Source organism: Heloderma suspectum, chromosome 1, assembly GCF_057233095.1.
Source record: "Heloderma suspectum isolate Gila_16-S chromosome 1, 16-S_ref, whole genome shotgun sequence".
Taxonomy (NCBI): Eukaryota; Metazoa; Chordata; class Lepidosauria; order Squamata; family Helodermatidae; genus Heloderma; species Heloderma suspectum.
In genome coordinates, this window is record NC_139458.1 from 36,752,641 (window position 1) to 36,776,632 (window position 23,992).

General features: G+C 44.3%; 1 protein-coding gene across 6 annotated transcripts in view; it reads left to right on the forward strand.

The window, feature by feature from the left end:
- The window catches only part of FOXN3 (forkhead box N3), a 231,973-nt gene that overhangs the window by 41,320 nt on the left and 166,661 nt on the right, over nt 1–23,992 (forward strand). For 4 of the 6 annotated variants that reach the window (XM_084841072.1, XM_084841062.1, XM_084841081.1 and 1 more), the window contains exon 3: nt 19,499–19,635. The exons of 1 other annotated variant lie outside the window; for it this stretch is intronic. In XM_084841072.1, the coding sequence (XP_084697198.1) occupies nt 19,499–19,635 (137 nt within the window). Of the gene's footprint in view, nt 1–19,498; nt 19,636–23,992 lie in introns of those variants that run through there. One more of the 6 variants, XM_084841040.1, reaches the window with a different exon arrangement.

Genomic DNA, 23,992 nt, shown 5'->3' on the forward strand with positions numbered 1-23,992 from the left:
GGTAGGAGGGGGAATCACCCTCCACCTGGTTCCATTGAGGGAAGCAGTTCTATTAGCAGAAGAAATGCATTGGATTTTATCACTGGCTTCTCTTTTTAAACCATTTAAAATTATTTTAACATGGTGTTTTTATTCTTTATCCTGTCTGCTGTTCACCGCTTGGAGGTCTTTGGATGTAGAATGGTATACAAATACTGTAAATAAATAAACAAAATAAAATGATATGTCCTGCCATCACTTCCCAATTGCCTAGCCTGAAGGAAGACACACTGTCTTAATGCATCTTTATCCTCTATAAAATAGAGGGGTGGGGTGGGGAAAGCTGGCACTCTTCTAGGGGCTTGATATGGCTCTGGGGACTTCAATTGCTGCCCCCCTTATGCTAGAGCATAGAGCGGCCTGACTTTTGCTGCTCATTAGTGCTCACTTTGTTCATTCAGGACAGAAACCCTCAATCAAAGGTCTAAAGCTAAGAGCTAAAAGTACCTTTTCAAAAAAGCAGACCTGCTGTTGCCTTCCTGTTCAGAAACCTTGCTCCTGGCTGCCACAGAAATTTTGCTTCAAGCTACTGATGCTTTAGCTGTGTGTCTTCCTTCAGGCTATAGCTGAGTTCTTAGTTTTTAGGATTTATCATAGAGTGATCCTGTTGCAGCTTGCATGGAAGAAACCCCAAAATGATTTTCCAGCCATGCATTACATTTATGTCCTACCATTTCTCCAAGGAGATCAAGGCAGGTTACATGGTTCTCCTCCCACACCCCATTTTATCCTCACAACAACCCTGTGAGGGAGGTTAGGCATAGAAACAGTGACTGGCCCAAGGTCACCCAGCCAGCTCCTTGGTTGAGTGGAGATTGGAACCTGGATCTCCCCAGATCTGGTTGAACGCTCTACTCACAACACCACACTGGCTTTCCGTAATACAGCTGGCCATGTAAGTCAGTGTGGAACTTGGCTTCAGTTTTGAAATACGCTAGAAGCTTTCATGCTGTGTTGAAGTCCGTGGGGAATAAAAGCATGCAAGTATGTCTAAACGAATGTTCCCGGTGTAGGCCTCAAAATAGCGTGTGAACTAGGTCATAGTCATTTGGATGTTCCTTGTTTCAAGACGCTTTTACTTGCCAGCTTCTGATATCCATTTTTTGGAAACTTACTTGTATCGGTCCTAAGTCTACTGCATCAAGGGGAGAGAAGTGCAGAAGGCTTACATCAGCTTATTTTCTGCCTCCCCCACCTTTACATCTATTCGGATCTTGCAGCCACTCAACATTATCCCATACATGCTGAAGTGCAGAGGGATTTGAAAAGAGGGTGAACTTATATGGAGGAAGAGTGTCTAATTCTGGAGGAAGAGCCTAATTACTATGGCACCAGGAGCCATGCAGGGACAAAGAAGCTTAATCAAACCATTTCCCACAGACTCGCTCCAAAACAGAGATGACTCCACCGAAAACATGCGGGCTGTGATGCACTCCTACAGGATTGCATGGAGGCTTTGACTTGGTGTTGGCATGTTGTGGAGTGAGAAATTTCTGTGTTGACAGGGCTTGGCCTTTTGATGTGAGCCATGTGACATTTTGCTTCTGCCTAATGTTTTCCCACTGCACGTTGTGAACATTTGCTGGATGTTGCTGATGGGAGTTTGCACCAAATACACCTCAGAAAACACAGAAAGCAGTTAAGTAGCCCATCTAGGCAACACTTCTTTCTGTGCTAAGGGGCTGGCTGTTTTATATAATTTAAAATTTGGATGAACTATTCTCAGTGAACACTACATAAGGAAAAGTCACTATTTAAAACAAACATAATGATGCAGCTTCTCTCTGGGTTGTATCAAATGTGTCACTTGCACAGGGATTCACGCAAGGAAAAATCTCCACATATATATATACACAAACACACCCACATTGCAGCCCCCCCCCCCCAATCCCAGGCCTTTCCTGATGGTCCCTTGACTTATGAGAAGCTTGTTGGAGCTGGGGGTGGTGGTGTGTGGAGTACCCCTTATGCAAGCATTCTTGTATGAGTTTTGCATTCGATACAACCCAGGTTTTCCCCCCAAGAAACCACTCAGGGAAAAAAAAACCTTATTTGTTATCTTTCTGCTGCCACCAGTGAATTACATGGGAAACATTCCCCCTCACCCCCCGCTGCCCTGCTTTCTTGACCAAAGGGAGAACTTAAAAGGGTTGTGTTGCAGGTTCTATTTCAAATTGTGTATCATAATTCTACATACTATTATAATAAAATGGAACATTTTAATATAAGATGGGAAAAAATAAATCAATTAAAAATGTAGCAGTGGTGAACCATTTAAAAGGAAGAGAAAGTCATATAATCTGGGCAAATCCAGTGTGTTAGTAATGGACTCATTTAGGAGCCAGTTTGATAATCTGTTCGCATACAACATTTTCATTTGCACTGAATCAATGCGAGAAGGTCATGATGTACAAATTGGCCTTCCCATTGGGGTTCTCATCTAAGGCCCCCATTTGACATGACACAATGGGAGAGAGGTTGCTGCAGTGTGGCTGCTATCCCATTCCTGGGTAACATGGAAGGAGCTTTCTGGAAGGCTGACGCTGGTGTGGGGATAATCCACAGTATGGGCTCCTTCTGCATGGCCTGAGCCTTTTCTTGTGTACCCAATAGCATGGGAAGGAGTTGCACTGTGGGATCTTGCATACCACTGGCGTAACTTAAGAAAGCTACTTTTCTGCCTTTTAAAACTTTGGGCCTATCCACACATGCATGTGGGAAGGGCGGTTAGAATAACTACGGAGGGGGATTAGTGAAACCATGAGAAGTGGGCCTGTCACACGACCATGGAACCACGCGGCATGATTCCGCTACCCCCCATAATTACCCGCTATCTTTCCGGCATATTTACCTTGTATCCTGACATCCTCCGGTGTGCGAATAGGATCCCAGTAGCTGCTCCAGCATTCTGAATAGCTGCGCAACCATAGAGAAAGTCCGCGGCATCTAGACCATTGCCTGCAGTGCCGGACAGTCTAGTTGGCAGACTCTATGATCATGACCTGGAAGTCCTCTAGAGCCCGTTTAAACCACCAGGAGCCCACCAGATGACACAGTAAGTCACCCTAGGGCCCCTTAACCCTTTTGCAGTGGGGTGGTTAGCAGGGGTGACTTACAAACCATGGGGGGGATATAGTTTTCTCCCTGCCATGACACGTTAAGCCACCGTGGTTAGCAGAATAGTCCTAACCACCATAGCTTAGCATTACGTGTGAACAGGGCCTTTGTGTTTGACATGCTCTGGAACCAGTTTTGCCTTTAGTTTTTTTCCAGAGCTCTGGGCAAAATGCTGTAAGTGCTCCCTGCTGGCATGCTAGACAGGCTTACCGAGTGGCCCTGCAGCGGCGGCGGCAAGTAGTCTGGTAGCGGCACTGACTTTCCACTGATCCAGCTGGATTTGCTGGCACCATGACTTTCGTACCCCCACAGTGAAGTGCTGTATTTCACTGTGGAGGAATTAAAATGGTGGCTCTGGAGAGTCTGGTGCTCGGTGCTCCAGTCTGCGTGGAACAAAAATGTATTTTTTAAATTTTATTTAGTACATTTTATATCAGCCTTTCTTCCAAGGCAGTATACATGGGGGTTCCCAGTGCGTCCTTCATCTGTGCTCTGACCAGACTTAAGCCTGCTTAGCAGGCCCAGCAACAGCGATGGTGAGCCCTGCTTGGGGTCCCAGTATATGTCTGAAGATGCTGTGTGCCAAAGCCATGTGTAATTTCTTCCCTTCAGCCTGGAAAAGCTGGCTTTGGAAGGAGAAAATGGTGAGGGGGTTTTTTGTTTTTTTTTTAAACCAGATTTCGATTTTTTGGTTTTTAAAAAAATTGTATAAGAGTGGAGGGTTACATTTTAAGAACATGAAGCTGCATCATGTGGCAGAGAATTCTACTGTTGTTAAGACACCAAGAAATGTTAGATCTGTACAGAGCACTAATTTCTTAATTTTAAAGGTTGCAATCATTTTCACAGGAAAGAAAATGAGGAAATAAAGCATTGTGCGTAGAATGTTTCACATTAGAAGTGCTAAGTACTCTTGACTACATGCACTGTTGGTAAACTTTACAACAACCCTTTAGATAGGCAAGTAGTATTATTCCCATGTGTGCATGCTGAGTTAGTGGCTTATTGAAGGCTACCTGGTGAATTAATGGCTGAATTGATCTGGGGTCTTTATTAGTTGAAATACATTATTTTCTTTTTAAATAAACTGCACAACCATATCAAAATTTGAGAGACACTGTGTTCTGTAGTTGATAAAGTCTTGAGCTTTGAGAGATCTGGGCACAAATCTTCACTTAGCCTCAAATATCACTTCATGGCCTTGAGAGAGCCTCTTGGCCTAATCTACCTCTCAGGGTTGTTGTTGAGCTCCATTCAGAACGGGAGATGCATGTGATAAAATGAGTATATTTTTACATCCTTCCAATAATGGTTTGCAAAGTGTAATGTCCTGCAGGCTCTACTAATATTTGTTCCAATGTCATAGATGAAAGAGGAGGCCGTGTAATGAGGTAAGTGTAAGTTTTTTTTAAATTGTGCGACCCATATAGAGCTATATGTTGAATAGCATAGGTGATTGTAATACTGGATCCACTTCTAATACCAGTTGCATTTTTTGTGTCCCATTATTTTCTTGTTTAGCAACCAAATTCTGACTTGTATTGCATTAAGGCTGCAATCCTAGCCACACTTACCCTGGAATAAGTCCCGTTAAATTCAGTGGGGCTTACTCCTTAATAGACATGTAAACGATTGCACTGTAGGAGTCATTTCAAATACCTTCTACCATTCAGATTTTGCAAGAGAAAAATAGTGTGTGTTTGCTAAGGAAGGGAATGGTAAAAAGTATAGTAAATCAAAAATGAGAAAGCTGCTTTGGGGAACTTAGAAACTCAGGGAGCTGCCTCATACGGAGTCAGACCATTTATTTACCTATTTCAGGACTGCCTACACTGACTACCAGCTGCTCTCCAGGGTTTCTGGCGGGGGTCTTTCTCAGTCCTACCTGGATAGGCTGAGTATTGAACCTGGGACCATATATTTATTTATTTATTTATTACATTTATATGCCATCTTTCTTCCACTGTGGAACTCAAGGTGACTACATGTGGTTCCCCAGGTAGTCTCCCCTCCAAGCACTGACCAGACCCAGACCTGCTTAGGTTCAGTGGCTGCCTCATGTGCCTTCAGACCATGTCCTGGAACCTTCTGCATGCAAATCATCAGCTTTGCTGCTGACCTTCTTCTGGTAGGAGAGGTGGTGGATTTCGCTGATGCATCTGTCTCTTTTCTGCTAGTTTTACCTGAGCACCTTGCCCTGAAATTCTACGATCTGGCAATAATGAGGTTACTCCCTTGTCCAGAAAACTCTGGCTTGGTTCCTTTATAAAAAAAATATTAGTATATTAGTAGTAGTTGTCGTCGTAGTGGTATTCATACTGCTGTTAGTGCCTGCCATTCAGATTCATTTTTCTGAAGGTAGGCCACCATTGTCAACATTGATTTTTAATGAAATAGCTAAAATTCTGAAGCAGTTTGACTTGCATAAGGTTGTAACGCAGGAAGTGGCGGAATAAAAGTGGGGATCCTGTTTCTCCTACTGATGTCAGGATCTGTTACCCACAGAAAGCCTTGAAATACTCTGCTGGATATGTAAGGTGGAAACCCCAATGTGGGCCCAGTGTAATTTACTCTGATATCCTCCAGGGTTGCCTTGATTGGCTTACATCTGGTTCTTAGCTCACCAGGTCAGCATCTTGATTGTGTGCTCCTGTGAATTTGCTGCAATGAATATACTTAAGATTTCTGTCCCTAACTGTTCCAAGCCAAATTCTAGTGTGTTAAAAACAAAACAAAACCCTGTCAAAATTATAGCAGGGGTGCACAACCCACAGCCACATGCAGTGCCCCCCAAGTCTTAATTGCAGTCTCCTCAAGGATAAGCCCTCCGGACACCACCTAATCCCCTCCTCCAGAGATCCTCATTCAGATTGCTTTCATCACTGGCAGGAGCGATCTGTATGAGTATCTTTGGAGAAGGGGTGGAGAGAAGGCTCTCTGCTCCTTCCTCCAGTGATCCTGATAAAATAGCTCATTCCCTGCTACAGCTCACAGTAGAGAAAGAGCGAGATATATGAGTTTAAGCGGGGGTGTCTCTGTGTGTGTGTGTGTGTGTGTGTGTGTATATGTGTGTGTGTGTGTGTGTATGCATGCTTTTATATATGTGTTTCTGCAGCCTCCGACGCCTGAGTCAGCATCGCATACGACCCTTGGAGCCGGAAATGTTGTGCACCTCTGCCATAAAAGGCAGGGCAGAAACTTTCTCAGAAACTTTGCAGAAAGATCTCAGAAACTTTGCAATTCCAAACCACCCATGTACCTTCCTTTTAACTGCAATCACAGGTGGTTAGAAAAAATTCCAGAACATATCCAGTGTTGGATTTTGGCAAGTGTCAAATAGAGGGACATTCCAGAATTGTAGAGCAGCTACTGAAAACATTTCTTATGTTGATCTTCATTGAACTGATAAAGGGCGTCTTCACACAGAGCTGTTATCCTGCTTTTGAGATTGGTTACTCACAGAAGTTTGTGGTCCTTTTAGATGACGTTGTCAACCTCCAGGGCGTCTCTGACACTAATTGACCTTTACTCCATTTTTTAAAAGATTGGAGATAATGAGCTCTGAAATTACCGTGCTTGAGTTCTGCGTCAGTTTCCTTGTGAAAAAAAGAAAACCTTCCATAAGAGGAGCTAGACCACAGCGCCATCTAGCGAGTGTATAATGAAACATATTGAAGACTTGGATTCCTGCATTGAGCAGGGGGATGGACTCGATGGTCCAATAGGCCCCTTCCAATCCTAGTATTCTATGATTCTATGACTCAGATAAGGGAGGAAAGGAGGGGGAGGAAGCACATGTAAAGGGAGTCAGTCATAATCTGCATTTAAGCAGAAAGCAGAAGGAAGCAGAAAGCCCCATTTTAAATGCAGGATTTTAGACTGATGTAGAAATGCTCTTAGTGGGGGGGGGGTCAAGGAAACCCATTTCGGAAAAACCAGTGGCTTGATTTTTACCCAAAAGTGAGTGCCAGGAAAGAGTGCAAATGTAGGGGTACCGGTGGAATAGAGAATTGGACATACTGCAACACCTGTTATTTTCCAAAATCATCAGGAGCTACCCCACAAAGACCTTACAACCTCAGGGTTTAAAAGTGGTGATACGTAACTTTACTGGCTTACATCAGGACTGATTAACCTTTTTCAGCCCAAGGACTGAATTCCATTTTAAATAAGCTCCAAGGGGCCTCATTCCAGTGGTGGGTGGGGCTACAGGCAAAAGAGAGTGGGGCTGAAACCCCCATTATATATGATATATATGAAATATAGTTATTTCTATAACTGAGAAATAAGCATGAGCAGCACATCTACTCAGAAATAAGCAGGGTGAGCCTCTGCATGTCTGCTTAGAAGTAAGCAGGACCGAATCACTCAGGAGCACTTTCAAATAGCATTTCTACTCAGAAGCATGAGCATCACATCAAATAACCCCCCTTACCCTGGGCTTTCATAAACACTTCCTGAATAGTTATGTAATGTTTTCTAAAACATTTCTGTTATAATTGTATGATGGAGCATGCAGACAATCCCATTCCTCTGTTAAGAATGCTTGAAAGGAGTGTAGAAAATCTACTAGCCACATGAGCAGTTGTCCACATTTTTATGTGAGATTACAGTGGATTTGAATTGGTGTCGCAGAAATGGTTTGCATTACCTTTGTTTTTCTTTTAAGAATTCCTCAGCGGTTGTATTTGTTCAGCATTAGAAAATTCTCAGAGACATACTTGGTTGAATTCAAGCGAACCCACATTTTTAAAAGATAAAATGCTTTAGCAGCTGTGGTGGAGTCAGCATTTGTAAGATATGCAGTCTAAACACAAATGCCTGGGAAATGTGTCCAATTGATTTTGGTGTGCCTTACTTCCAATTAAAAATCCTCCTTACGATTGCAGCTTGAGGGAAAATAGACTGCACCCTTCAAGCAGCAGAGCCGTCCAAACCGCAGGACTACTGTGGAATATGTTGTTTGTAGACTGCTGATCAACTGTCTTCATGATTGCAGAGCCAGTCTTTGGGATCCCTCTTCATGCTGCTATTCTAGTTTCCCAGTTAACTGTTTATGTTACCAGACATCGGTATTTTGAATTTTTAAAACTCAGAATTAGAAATTAAGGCAAGTATCAGTGCAACTCTCGCTGGCATCATCTGGATATTGGTTTACAAGAAGTTGGAAGTTTGGTTTTGCTTTCTGCTATTTCGCTGTGTGCTGATTGGGCATTCATAACTATCCAGCATATACTGGTGTCAAGTATCAAATTTTTGCCTCTATTTTGAAGTGTGCCGGCTCGCCAACTCCTGCCCTCCGGCTTTTAAAGAAGTTCCAGGAGGGAAAGAGCTTTCTCAACTGACGGAACACAAGTGAGGAACTGATGGCTGGAAGGAAATCACATTTTGCTCTCTTTCCCTGTTCCTTTTGGAATCAGTAGGACAGAGCTAGCATTTCAGAGGAGTGGTTATCACTCCACAAGTTCCCTTTTCTGTGTGGCCAAGCCTCTCTGCCCATGTCAATCCCTGGGCTACTGCATTGCCGATCCAACAAGACATAAATGGTCACAGTAGGCTTGATTTGTTGAATTCCTACTCTACAAAATTGCTTATTTCCAGGAGGGCCAGAGTTTCCATGAGTTGTAGTACATGCTAGTAGAAGAAGCCTAAATCTTTGCTGTTGTTAAATCCATTAATTTTTTTTTCACATCCTTCCTCTTAGTGAAAAGCAGATGCATTATTTAAGCTAGCGTCCCTTCCCCAAAGTGCATTTCTGAGAGATTATTGCATGCCTCAGGTGCACTGAAAAGCTCAAGGCAACGTTTCTTTAAGCATTCAAGAGCCACAGTTTCCTCCCAAGCTGCATTGCCCAGAAAGTCTAATTTGATATGGGATTGACATTTTTATAAAGGTATCAGCAAAACAGTCCTAGTGTTGCATTTATCATTAAATTTATTGTTGGGAAAGCCTTCACAAAATTTTAAAACCTCAGCTTCAGTGGGAAAGTCCACCCATATTTCAATTGAGCAGCTCTAGATGGGAAAGCGAATGCTAAAATAATGCATATAGGCATAATCCAGTGCTGACTTTTGACATATCAGTGGCTCCTCAACACCACTCTCTTTTGTTTTTGGATGTGCTGTGACAGTAAGGTTAGTTTATGGCAGCTGGGATTGAGTCAGTACAATTAGAACAATAAGAAGACACAAACTGCCACTCTTTTAAAATTCTCGGAAGGGTGAACAAGTTCTGCTGGTGGATTTATGTTCTCATGGCAACCCTTTAATGTGCTCCCATCACCAGATGCTTGGCCAAAATTTTCACAGCTGAATGCCTGAAGTCAATAGGAGACCAAAGTGGTTAGCATCTCTGAATAATCCATCTGGCTCCTCTATTTTGACGATTAAATGTGTATTTCGGTTCTGCAAGCACCCGACACAAAAATTTTGGATGCTTAGTTTCCAAAATGCCTGTCGGAAGGCACAGTATGCCTTTACTTATCTGAATGGCTTATGAGACAATGTCTACAACATGCAGATAATCAGAAGTTCGCCTAAACAAAAAATGCTCCTTGTAGAGTATTATGACATGGAACACTGGAGATGGGAACGGACCATGCAGTGAATTAAGGAAGCTGATCTTCTGATAAAGTATTCTGACTTTTAAAAATTATTTTTATGCCTTAGGTGATGATTTACACCTATAAGCAGTACTGAACCCTGTGCAGATTAGTGTAGAATTTGTTTCATACTTGTAGCCTTTCAGGTACACTTAGGTTTGCATAGTACAGTTACATTGTGTCTCCCCCCGCCCCCTTCATACTCTTCTCTTTAAATTTGAATGAAAGACATGTGCACACTTTTTAGTCCTTATGTGTTTTTTTGTAGTCATTGTGTGTTTAGATCTTTACCCTGCTGCTGGTTTTCACTCTGGTTTTTATTTTGTTTTAAACTTTTAAAGGTTTTATATTGGCCCAGTTTGCATCATCACCGCAACTTAAACAAGCCACAGTGGAAGAAAGATATTGTTTTAGCAAAACAGTTTTTTTCTCTTTTTAAAAGTGCCATCTGGGTATTTCACATTTGAAATATTATTTCTCCAAGCATATGCAAACTGGCAAGAGAAATTTGGGTAAAGTGCCAGACTGTTAAAGTTGCCAGCTCTAAATTTCAAGAAGCAAAGGGGTAAGTGTAGAGAAGTAAACTAACAGGGGCATTTGGCAACCTTGTGAAAAGAGCCCGAGGAAATGGTATGTGACACATTTCTTGGGGCTGATCAGTTCCACGACTGAGGATCACATCAGAAATGTTTGCAAAGGACATTCAAAGCTTTGTCTGGGACCCATTGTTAGGAAGTAGATTCGAACAAGTGTCCTAAGTACGTGTTCACTCCAATGCTAAACACATTTATTAATGCCATATTGTGTACTCCCTGAAATTACGGCACCTCACCCTAGGCTCCCTATTAATACTGCTTTTAAAATAATAATAATAATAATAATAATGATGATGAGGAGGAGGAGGAGGAGGAGTTAATTTTCCTGTTGGGGTATTCACCTTATGTTTCCATGCTTGGCTCACCTTGCTGGATGCACGGTGTGTGTGTGCGCACGCGTGCGCACACACAAAATAATTCTGTGCCAGGTTAAAGAAAAAACAAACTGTCCTGTACTGAGGGCTCTGTACATAGAAACCCTTGGTGGATCACAGAGAGCACATACAGTGCCAGTGCTGTGCTTGTGGGGGAGGATGGAGCTTTGCCCCCCTTTTTCTCTTCTTGTTCCCAACAGTTGATAGGCCCTGTCAGAGTTGCTCTTTGCCCACAGACTTGTAAGGCTCTGTTGCTAAGGGCTCAATTAGAATAAGGGAAAGAACTTCCATGGAATTTTTCCTTCCTCAGAACATACTTGGATAAACCCACATTATACTGAAGTTTGTGGCTCAGTGTCTTCATGCAAGTTCATAATTCAGGAACCTGTCTGGAATCCTATATGTACAGTATCATGTGTCTTACATGTGTGTCTTAATGTGTACAAAATTTCAGCCTCAGTGCGCAAACAAATTTACCTTCCTCTGTCTTGTATATGAGAAAATATAATATTATGTAACCTGTGGTACATATTAAGCACCTGATTTATTCTTCTTTGAACCTTTAACTTTCTATTACTCTTGCTTTGGGGAAAATAACAAAAAATATATACATACAGATACTTAACATTGTTCTCAAAATTTTGATATCTCTGACCAAATCGTGCATCTTGACCACAGCAGATTTACTTATGAAATTGATGTACCACTTTCCCTCTAAGGAGGTGTACAAGAAACCCTGTCACCAAATAAATTAATTTCACAATAACCCTGTGAGTTCGGGTAGGATGAGAAGTAGTGACTGGCCCAGGGTCACCTGTGGAACTTCCTAACTGCGGGAATTTGAATCTGGATCTCCCTAGACTTTGTCCTACATCATCCTTCCCCAACCTGGCACCCTCCAGATGTGTTGGACTACAAGTCCCATCATTCCCAGCCAGCACTAGCCATTGCAGAGAGTTGCAGTCCAACATATCTGGAGGGCACCAGAATGGGGAAGGTTGCTGGAGGCCGTGACTTTAGCTCAGTGGTAGAGGTTTTGCTTTTGCTTAGAGTACAACTCCCATCAGCCCCAGACATGCTGGCTGGAGTGGATGGAAGTTGTACTCTAACACAGTGGTCCCCAACCTTTTTGGCACCAGGGACCGGTTTCGTGGAAGACAATCTTTGCACGGACCGGAGGGGATGGTTAAATGTAATGCATTACATTTATTCTGTACTTTATTTCTATTATTATTACTACCCCCCCGCCACCCCCCGGAATCCCCCCGGGATGGAACCTACCTGGCGGCAGCTGGTCTGGGTCTGTCCGCTGCTGTCCACCCGCTGCGCCCGGACTGCGAACGCAAATGGCGTCCCGCATAGCCGACGCCATTTGCCTCCCTGTTCTTCAAGTAATAGGCTATGTAAATCTTTACGTAGCCTATTACTGCAAAGATCAGGGATGCAAATGGTGCCCGCTACTACTTTTACTTATTAACATTATAACTTCTTCATTATTTATCAACAGCACTGATAATCCAGTTTAGAACTACTGTTACTAATCAGTTATAAATATTATTGATAATCCATTTTAGGATTAGTGCTACTGCTGAGTTATAAATATCATTGATAATCCAGTTTAGAATTGTTACTGCTGAGGTATTATTGTTGTCATCATCATCATCATCATCACTATTATTATTATTAATCCAGTTGTATTAGATACAGTGCACACTTAACAATAAGTGCATATCCAATAAAAAAGAGGTACAGTTGGAGGTGCAGAGAATAAGATAAATCAATCAATTTAACTTTGGTCTGGAAAATCGAAACTAGGCTACGTAGGTAGGGACCTCCATCGGAATATAGGAGTGATTTAACAAACAACTCCAAACTAAACTGCATGGGCGTGGGAGGGGAGCCAGGCCGACGTTGCTGAAAGCAGCCAGGGCTTACCTGAAGAGTCAGCCCTGGTCGTCAAAGGGAAACTTGAAAGGCTGAGGCAATTACGCCGAGGCTGCGCCTTCTACCTTTGCCCTGCCCGTGTGAACCTGGCTCCCCCCCCCCGTTCGTGGTGAGGCAGCTGGGAAGGGCGTAAAATCCCCAGGAGCGCTTCTCCACTCTACCCAGCGCAGGGGCGGGGTTGGGGCCAAGGGAGTTTCCTGCTCTACTCCTTGGCCAAGTATAAAGAAAGCAGGCAAGAAAAAAAAAGAGCCCCACTCCTAATTAAAAATGTTCTCTCAGAAGCGCCACTGCAAGCTTGCCTCCCCTTTGAAATGCCCCACCCTTGGTAGGAGCAAAATCCCCCTGCGGACGGGAGGAGACAGCCGCCTCCTGCTACGCTATTTGTGTCCCTGTTCTTTGCAGTAATAGGCTACGTAAAGATTTACGTAGCCTATTACTTGAAGAACAGGGACACTCACCCACCGCTCACCTCCTGCTGTAAGGCCCGGTTCCTAACAGGCCATGGACCAGTACCGGTCCGCAGACCGGGGGTTGGGGACCCCTGGTCGAACACATCTGGAGGGTGCGAGATTGGGGAAGTCTGTACACTCTAACCGTCATACCACATTGCCTTTCAGGTTTCAATTGGACTTAGATGGTTTTACTACTGTGAAAAATGTGGAGACAGTTTCTGGGACCAAGCAAAGAAGCAATACAGAGGAACCCATAGCTCAATGGTAGAGCACATGCTTTGGATATAGAAGGCCCAGGTTCTATCCTGGGCATATCGTACAGCAGAGCTGGGAAAGATCCCTGTCAGCCCAAAACTTTGGCGACCTGTTGTCAGCCTGAGTAGACCATACTGACCTAGACAGACCAGTGGTCTGTTTTGGTAAAAGCTTGTGCTATGCACAAGCTTGTAAATAGCCACTTGCCTGAGATGAGTAAGGAATGGCTCTAGGCAAGTAATTAAGCATGGCTGTGTGGGCTAGTAAATGTTTCTGTGGGCTGTTTGTGAGTTTGGAGCAGTAATAACAATCTACTAGTGCACATTTACTTTGTCCATCTGGTACTGCATATGGATAAGTGACCACAGCAAGTCTTGAAAGGAGGTGTGCTCAAGGAGTTTGAGATGATCAGTGAGTTGTTAATCCACTCCGTAGTTGCTTCTTGTTGCCTTGGAGACAAATGTAATCACAGAGCTTTTTTCCCCCTCCTGTCTTTTGATTAGAGAGACTATTGACTTCTGGCTTTGGAGAGTTGGTGGAGTAGCATGCCAAATCTTGGAAGATGGAAATTAATCACTAAGTGATTGGTCTAAATTCCATTGATTTTGGAAAAGTGAAGGGTTTTTTTTCCTTCCTGAAGAGCCACGCAAAATGTTCTTCACACCGTTTCAGTATCATTTAAAAAAAAATCCTTAAGTATTTCACAATTGAGATGTAATCATTCCATTTCTGTGATAAGGATCCTTCAGCCTGGAACTTTGCACTTAGTCCTCTGACAACTTAACTGAAAGTGACTGCGATGTCAAGAAACTTCTTTTTTAGAGGAACTTCTGATATGCGAATTGCTTTTTGTGACCGCTGCACACTCTTCTCCTCCTATCAAACCCTTGTTAACACTGTTGAATGTAATTAGAATCCCCTCTTTCCCTGTGTTGGCTACTTGGTGCAGGAACCTAAAAAGCTGTAAAGTATTTTCTGCTCTAGTTAACTTCTGTTTAAACAGGGGTCTTTCATACCCTTTATAAGAGGCTCCTTATTGAACTTACTTGAGTACTTCCTTTGAAATCTCAGATCTCTTCTGCATTAAAAATCGTATTGCTCATTTGAAATGAAAACCTCAAGACCTGACAGATTTTTTTTTAAGTGACTAATGGCTGACATTTTGATTATCCCCCTTTTAATGTAAACCTCCTACCTCTGGCCTTGTTCTCTTCGAGTCCTACCTTTTCTTCCTCTTATACCTAATTCTCTGTTCCAGTGATTTCTTAGTGATTTCTTTCCCCCTGTCCCTTCTGCTCTTCTAGTATAGACTATAAGCCTTCTGGCCAGGGAGGGTATTATACTCTGTACAGCACCTATTGCGGTCCTGAAGAAAACTTCCTTCGACTTTGAGGATTTTAACAGCCGGCCTCTAATCTCTCCTTCTCGGGGCAAAATGCTTGAGTGGGTGGTGGTTGTGCAAGTGCAGTCACTCTTGGATGAAATTATTATCTGGATCAGTTTCAGCATGGAAACTGTCCTGGTCTCCCAGATGGATGACCTGTGGCAAGAGAAGAGCATGGGGCGTGTGACCCTACTTATTCTCCTGGACCTCTTGGTGGTTTCTATACCATCAGCTATGGTATCTTCCTGGGTAGGCTGCCTGGCTTGGGAATTGGTGTTACGTTACTTTGGTGGTTGTGCGCCTACCAGGTTGATTCCACAAAGTGGCGCTGGGGATTATTTGGCCCCATGGCACTTTTGCTATCAGTCCCACAGGGTCCCATCTTGTACCATATGCTCTTAAACATCTATTTGGTGTGAGTTGCCAGCTTTGTTTCTTCTTTCCATCCGATTCAGGTGAGGAAGTGGAAATGCTGGACCAATGCCTGGGCTCATTAATGGACTTCCTCAGTAATGAGCTGAGGGCTGGTCAATAACTGAAGATTAATCCAGGTAAAGTGGAGGTTCTGTTGTAGTTTAGTTTCTCTGACTGGGGAGGTGCTGTTCAACCTGTTGTAGACAGAGTTGCCCTCCTCAAAAGGATCAGATTTGCAGTTTGGGGGTGCTGATACATCCAACTTTGTCTCGGGAGACCCAAGTAGCATTCATGGCACATAATGCCTTTTACTAGCTAAGGCTGGTCTATCAGTTGCACCCCCTCCTGCACAGAGATAATGTCTCTAAATTGGCGTATTGCGATGCACTTACACAAGGCACTGCCTTTCAACACTGCTCAGAAATTTGGGTTAGTACAAAATACAGCTGCTAGGTTACTAACTAGGGCTGGCTTTAGGGAAAGTATCTTACCAGTACTTAAGTGGAAGTGTTGGCTCTCTGTCTGTTTCCAGGCACAACTCAGAGTGCTGGTGGTTACCTATGTAGTCCTAAGTGGCTTGTGACTGGGCTATCTGAAGCACCACCACCTCTTACGTGGTCCTGCCCAAATCTTATGGTCATGATCTGAGGCCCTCCTCCACATCTCCCCATTACTGGAAGTCAGGAAAGCAACAAAAGGAGAGAGAGCTTTATTGGTTGTGGTATTTCCTATTTGGAATTATCTTCCCAGAGAAACTCACTTGGTGCCATACTGATATTGTTTTGGTGCCAGGCAAAGGGTTTTTTTTTGGCCTGGGCATTTCCAGGATGCCGACCTTCTGTTGGGGTTATCATCTGGTTATGGCCTGCTGCTCTTGTGTTTTTACTGTTTTAAAGTTTTTGTATTTTTTTAATGTTTGTTTTTAAGTGTATGTTGCCCTGAATGCCTTGTGCTGGAGGGTGCTTACACATTTTCCAAATCAATGTAGTAGTAAACTTCGAAGCCCATTGTCCAATCATTTCCTCAATGAAGCAGTTGCCTGCCTCATTTCTGTGGTGTTACTGTACAGGCCAGATATTTCTTAGATAGGTTAGTGGAGGTGTACAAGAGCCCTGCTATTGGAGTTCATGCAATGTCACATTATAAGTTCCTGTTCAGATATTTTGTTCATACATTTTGAATTTATCTTTCAGCATGGGTGTGTGGGTGTGTGTATGTGTATATGACTACAAGGAATTTCAGGCTGTCTAGCATGATGCACCATTTTGTTTTCATTCCTTTGGAAAATGCTCACAATTGCATGATCTAGTCATGTGTGAGTGGTGTAAAAAGCATTTGTGTGACCTGGGAGCTGGAACATGTTGGCCCAGTTCAGATGTCATGGCCAACCTCCTTTCTCTCCCACCCACCCCTTTTGTACACTTGAATTTCATTTGGATTTGAGCAAATCATAGTTTGCCTCCAAACCAGGATTGGAAACAATGGTTTGAAATGGGTTTCCAGTAGTTTGCCTCCAAACTCTGCTTTCCAGTTCTGGTTCAGAGGCACAGTTTGCTCAAATTGGCATATGCAAGGGAAGGAGGTAACACAGGAGCCAAAAACCAGTTCCTCACTTCCAAACCATTATTGGCCATTATGCATGACTGAGCAATTGTGTCTTGTAGACCACCTTACCTGTCTCCTGAGAAACCTGTACGAGGGTCAAGAAGCAACAGTAAGAACCAGACATGGAACAACCGATTGGTTCAAAATTGGGAAGGAGTACGACAAGGCTGCATATTGTCACCCTGCTTATTTAACTTATATGCAGAGTACATCATGAGAAATGCCGGGTTGGATGAATCAGAGGTCGGAATTAAGATTGCTGGGAGAATTATCAACAACCTCCGATATGCAGACGATACCACCCTAATGGCAGAAAGCGAAGAGGATCTAAAGAGCCTCTTGTTGAGGGTGAAAGAGGAGAGTGCAAAAGCTGGTTTGAAACTCAACATTAAAAAAACTAAGATCATGGCATCTGGCCCCATCACTTCCTGGCATATAGAAGGGGAAGAAATGGAAGCAGTGACAGATTTTACTTTCTTGGGCTCCAAGATCACCGCAGACGGTGACTGTAGCCATGAAATTAAAAGACGCTTGCTCCTTGGGAGGAAAGCTATGGCCAACCTAGACAGCATAGTAAGCAGAGACATCACCTTGCTGACAAAGGTCCGTCTAATCAAAGCTATGGTTTTCCCAGTAGTAATGTATGGCTGTGAGAGCTGGACTATAAGGAAGGCTGAGCGCCGAAGAATTGATGCTTTCGAACTGTGGTGCTGGAGAAGACTCTTACGAGTCCCCTGGACTGCAAGGAGGTCAAATCAGTCCATCCTAAAGGAAATCAACCCTGACTGCTCATTGGAAGGACAGATCCTGAAGCTGAAGCTCCAATATTTTGGCCACCTAATGCGAAGAGAAAACTCCCTGGAAACGACCCTGATGCTGGGAAAGACTGAAGGCAAAAGGAGAAGGGGACGGCAGAGGATGAGATGGCTAGATAGCATCACGGATGCAATGAATATGAACTTGAGCACGCTCCGGGAGAGAGCGCAGGACAGGAAGGCCTGGCGTGCTATGGTCCATGGGGTCACGAAGAGTCGGACACGACTGAACGACTGAACAACAACAACAACAACAGGCTTAGTGCAACATCCAATGGCACCATTCCACAAACTCAAATAGCACTAGTGAAGCTCTACCAAATTGTTCTGTTGCGCAAGCATTTGTGCATTTGCACAACCAGTTGTAGAACCAGTTACACAGCTGCTTGCACAACTACATTTGCACAGACATAACTTTAGTTGGATTCTCCTCTTGTACATAGTTCAGAACCTAGATTCCCCTAGCATGACATCATTTGCACTAGCAGAATGACACAGTTGGATGCTGCCCATTGTCTTGCTTTGGTGAAAAGATGTGCTTCATGTGCTTGCTCTCTTTTATATTATTGTTGTTGTTGCTGCTGTTGTTAAGAATTGTCTTGTTCCATTTTAAATTGGACCCCAAGACACTTGCCGACTTTTTTAGAGGTAGTTAGCCATGTTGGGGGAGGTGGGGAAGAGAACTAATTTTCATGTGAAAAAGGACGTCTAAACCTCTGCATGCACAGTGGGTGCGATCCACAGGTTATTCCTACTGCATTGGTGCTGTACTCTACCCCGTAATGCCATCATGGGCAACAGTGCTAAGGAAACCTCTACTATACCTAGAATGAGGAGGCTGAATTGCCCATCTGTTGGTACAACCTGCTAGCCCTACTGTGATTAACTGGAGCAGCTACAACAGCTCTTAGGAAGGAAAAAGGGCTTGACGCTCCTTGCAGAGATCATTGTGGTTTTTTTCATCAGTTGTGGCAGCTGCATTAGGTGTTCTCACAACTTAGGGCATGTCTTTGTCAAACCCGGGATCAGGGACATCAGCATAGGCCCTCTACAGTGCTGTGCAGCAGCATTGTGAATTAGGCCCCAAGTTAGTCATAGCGTGACCTGGTCCTGAAATATCATCGTCTTGGCCACTTGTAATACCAGTGCAAGTGAGTGGAACTAAAACCCTCTGAACTAGAAAATAAACAGTACAGTTTGGCGAAGGCTTAAATATTGCAGATAAGCTGATGGTGATTCTCTCTCTCTCTCTCTCTCTCTCTCTCTCTCTCTCCCCCCCCCCCGACTTAAATGCTAGATCTATCAGACAGAGACTTAGGCCTAAATATCCCTCCCCCCCTTCCAGATCTATTTTAATTATTACTTTTTGTGGGTGGGGCTTAATCAGGCAGGGGATAAAGTTGATGGGTTAACTTTTTGTGGCAGAGTGGCCGTAATGCCTTCTGGCTGAAGGATTAGGACTGCTTTATTTTTAAAATTAGTTGCTAGGGAGTTTAAAACCACCCTCCTCCAATTTTCTTTTACAACAGCAAGAAGACAATAACAGTTTTAATCTGTCTCTGAGAGGCTTATTTATCTTCCAACTTGGCTCTGCAGAATAATTATGATCTTTCAGTTTGGTGAATGTGTGTATGTATGTCATAGAGAGAGAGTTTCCAGAAAACTACTGAACCATAGTAACAGCTATTTTCACAGTTTTCATACAATATCAGACTGCCCTGATTCCTTCTAAACATTACAGCGGAAATAAAGCAGCACCTAAATTAAAATTTGTGGTCAAGAAATGAGATCTGCTATTCTCCAGGAAAGAATATTCTTAAATCTTCTGAAAGATGTGGGAAATATGTTTATGCCATTTAAAATATTGTTCTTTTTTTTTTCTTTTGGTATTCTCCTTTGCAGAGTATTGGGAAGGGGTCCTTATGGTGTATTGACCCAGAATATAGACAAAACCTTATCCAGGCTTTGAAAAAGACACCCTATCACCCGTATTCTCATGTGTTCAGCACACCGCCAGCATCTCCTCAGGCATATCAAAGGTAAGAAAACTTGATATGGGCAATTGTTCCTATTTCTTTTGAATCAATCCGGCAAGGTGTATAAATCAGGGGTGGGCTGCTTTCAGTCTTGCATACTTAGTTTGTTTACTATAATTCCTCTAGTTGACCAACATGTGTTAAATTTACAAAGCAGGAGTGCATACTTGAGGTTGCTTAACAGTTAAGACATAACTAATCTGTGATAAATGACCCCGAATATGCAGTCTTGCTTAATGACATTATAGGTAACTGGCCGGTTTAGACCATGATTAGTCTAGTCCAGTATTCTTTGGGAGAATCCCAGTAACGTGCAGGCACTAGGTAACCTAGTGGAAATTGTGGTCGACTGATAGACTGAAATCTGTCTTTTGCCCACCCCTGCCATAAAGGACCACAGCACTTGTGAAAAGCATGTTAGATCCCTAAGCTGTCAGTAGTTAATTTTGTGGATAGAGTTACAATATTTCTTACCGTTTTGGGTGCAACCCACATCGTTCGTTGTAATTCATCGGTCTACGTTTGCAGTACTTCTGTGGTGGTTACCAAAAATCTCAGCCCTCTTGTACTTATGGCAACAGCTGAAAATTATAAAATGCAAGGGAACGATCCAGGTTTTCCTCTTTGCTTCTGTGAATAGAGGTGTACCTTTCAGAGAGCAGGGTGCTGGTGAATTTTCTCCTCTAGCTGAGAGTTTGGGAGATTGCTTTATCAATGCAGCTATTGAGTCTCATGTAAACTTTTGCTTCCAGGTAACTGACAGTGTTGGCTCTGTCGGGGTTTTTTTCTTGCTGCTTCTGCTGTTGTGGTTACCTGCTCTGCGAGGCGAGTGTGTGTGGTTATGCTAGTTGCCATGGTGCTCTCTTGTTCACTTTGAAGAAAGCAAACCAGGACGGGTGACTTAGGAGTGTCAGTGTAAAAAATATACGGAAGGAACAATCCTACTGGGATAGGCGGCTGCCTCCGAACTCGGAGGCGACCACCTATCCAATGCATGGCAGGAGAAGTGCAGAGGGGATCATCCCCTCCGCACTTCAGCTGCCCTGCATTTCCACTAGGCAGCCGATTTCGGCTGTTTAGCTGCAGGAAGGAGGAGTCGGGGAAGTGGCTGCTGGACAACATGTTGGATGTGTCGTACTAGCATTTCCACCTTTCCCACCCCGGAACGCCCCCAGGAATGCCCTGTTTTCGCCGCTCTGCGCTTCTCTTCCAAGCGCGGAGCACGGGGCCATTCCGAGCTGCCTGCGAGGCAGCGTGGGAGGGAAGGAAGGTCGGTTCCCGGAAACCGATGTATCCTATAGCTGTCTTGTCTTGTCTGTTTGTTTATTTATTTAAAACATTTCTATCCTGCCCTATATCATTAAGATTTAAGGGCGGCATACAGATAAAATCAATGTAAACAGTATAAAACAGTACATAATTTAAACACCTAAAAACATTAAACTATTAAACAAGCTAAAACCAGTTAAAACCTAAAGCAATAAAACAGTTAAAACAATGTGCTAGAGAATGCATTTAGCCCTCAAAGGCTTTGGTAAAAAGCAATGCTTTTACTTGGCGCTGAAATGAGACCAGTGTCTGTGCCAATCGGGCCTCCAAGGGGAGGGCATTCCACAACGGGTGCCACAGCAGAGAAGGCCCTCTCCCACGAGTGTATGTCTCATACTGGTGGGACACAGAGGACCCCTCCAACAGATCTCAGTTCTTGGGCAGGCATATATAGGGAGAGGCACTCCCTCAAATATCAAGGCCCCTCGCCACTTAGGGCTATCATCACCAAAACCTTGAATTCCGACCGGAAGCGTATTAGCAGCCAGTGCAATTCCTTTAAAACTGGTGTTGTATGGTTTTTATGAGGTGTTCCGGTCAGCAGTCTACTGCTGCATTTTGCACTAGCTGCAACTTCCAAGTCATCTTCAAGGGCAGCCCCATGTAAAGTGCATTGCAGTAGTCTAATCAGGAAGTTACCAGCACATGTACTACTGTGGCTAGGTTATCCCTGTCCAGGAAAGGCTGTAGGTGGTGGATCAGCCAAAGCTAGCCCCAAGTACTCGGGGCCACGGAGTCCACTTGGGGTTCCAGTGACAGGGATGGATCTAGGAGTACTCCCAAGCTATGGACCTGCTCCTTCAGGGGGAGTGCAACCCCATCCAGGACAGGTCGCTTACCCAATTCCCGGACTCGGGAACCATCAGTCCACAGAGCTTCCATCTTGTCAGGATTTAGCTTCAGTTTATTGGCCTTCATTCAGCCCATTATAGCCTGCAAGCACTGGTCCAGCACCTTCACCGCCTCAGCCGACTCCGACGACAAGGAGAAATAGAGCTGATTATCATCAGCGTACTGGTGACACCCCACCCCAAAACTCCTAATGACCTCTCCCAACAGCTTCATATAGATGTTGAACAGCATGGGGGATAGAATAGAACCCTGTGGCACCCCACAGCTTAAAAGCCATGGGGTAGAACAGGAATCCCCCAATACCACTCTCTGGAATCGACCCTGCAGGTAGGAGCAGAACCACTGTAGCACAGTGCCCCCAACTCCCATCCTGCAGAGCTGATCCAGTAAGACACCATGAGCAATGGTGTCAAAAGCCACTGAGAGATCCAGGAAGATCAACAGAGTAGCACTCCCCCTGTCTTTCACCCAGAGTAGGTTGTCAGTCAGAGCAACCAAGGCTGTTTCAGTGCCGTACCCTGTCCTGAAACCAGACTGAAATGGGACCAGATAATCCGTTTCCTCCAAGAATGTCTGAAGCTGCCCAGACACCACACACTCAAGCACCTTGCCCCAAAGGGGATATTGGCAATGGGGCGATAGTTTTCACACACCTCTAGGTCCAGGGAGGTCCTCTTCAGGAGAGGGTGCACTACAGCCTCTTTCAAGGCAGCAGGAACCACCCCCTGACAGAGCAAAGCATTTACCACTCCCTGGACCCACCCAGCCAATCCACCCCTGCTAGATCCTATAAGCCAAGATGGGCAAGGGTCAAACTTACATGTGGTGGGCTGGACTGATTCAAGCATCTTGTCCACATGTGGTGGGCTGGACTGACTCAAGCATCTTGTCCACATCATCAGGCTGCAACAACTGATCTCAGGAAACACAACCAGACAGAACACTGGACACCTCCCCAGACTCTGCAATAACTGTGGCGTCAAGTTCTGAGCGAATATGAGCGACTTTCACCTCGAAGTGCCTAGCAAATTTATCACAGCAGATGACCAAGGGTTCCAGTCCCAATTTCTCTGAGCCTCAGCAAGATCCCAACAGGCTCTTCTCCACTTGGAACAATTCTGCTGGGTGACGTTTCGAGGATGAAATAATAGATGTATAGTAAGATTTTTTTGCCATCCTCACTGCTGCATAATAGGCACAATGAAGAGTCTTTGCTAATTGTCGATCATACTTGCTCTGAGACCTGCCCCACCTGCACTCTAGCCATGGTCTGGCCTGTTTCATTGCCCATAGATCTTCTGTAAACCAAGGTGAATTACGGGCTCTGCAGCACCGGACTGGGTGCTTGGGAACGATTGTATCGATAGCCCTTTCCATCTCACCATTCCATAGTGAGACCAGAGCCTCAACCGAATTGCCAGCCTTATCAGCCAGAAAATCCCCCAGAGCATTCAAGAATCCATCGGATTCCATAAGTCTGTGGGGGAGGATCATCTTAATTGGTCCCCCACCCCTGCATGGAGGATCTGCTACTGCTAATCCAAACTTCACAAGGAAATGATCTGAGCGTGACAACGGGGTTGTTGAAACACCCCCCAAAACCAGATTATCCCTCATCCGCCCAACAGCAAAAAACAGGTCCAGGGTATGTCCTGCCACATGTGTCGGGCCAGTGATGTACTGAGACAGCCCCATAGTTGTCATGGTTGCCATGAAGTCCCGAGCAGGCCCTGTCTGGATAGCCTCGGTGTGGATGTTGAAGTCTCTCGGAACCACTATCCTAGGGTTCTCCAACACCACCTCTGAGACCATCTCAGCCAGCTCAGGCAAGGAGACTGCTGGGCAGCAGGGTGGGTGCTACACCAGCAGCATACCTGTTCTGTCTCTCTGGCCCAACACAAGGTACAGACCCTCAAAACTGGTGCTAGGATGGATGGGTGGGTTTCCTCATGAGGGAGATGGAATCCTTACAGCAACGACTCCCCCCCGACCCTCCAATCTAGGTTGGTGCTGCACTGAGCACATAGGTGGACAAAGCTGAGACAGATCCACCCTGCCCAGCTCATCCACCCAGGTCTCAGTAATGCACACCAGGTCAGCCCCTTCATCCACAATCAAATCATGGATAATAATTGTTTTATTATGGACTGACCTGGCATTCAAAAGCAGCACCAACAGA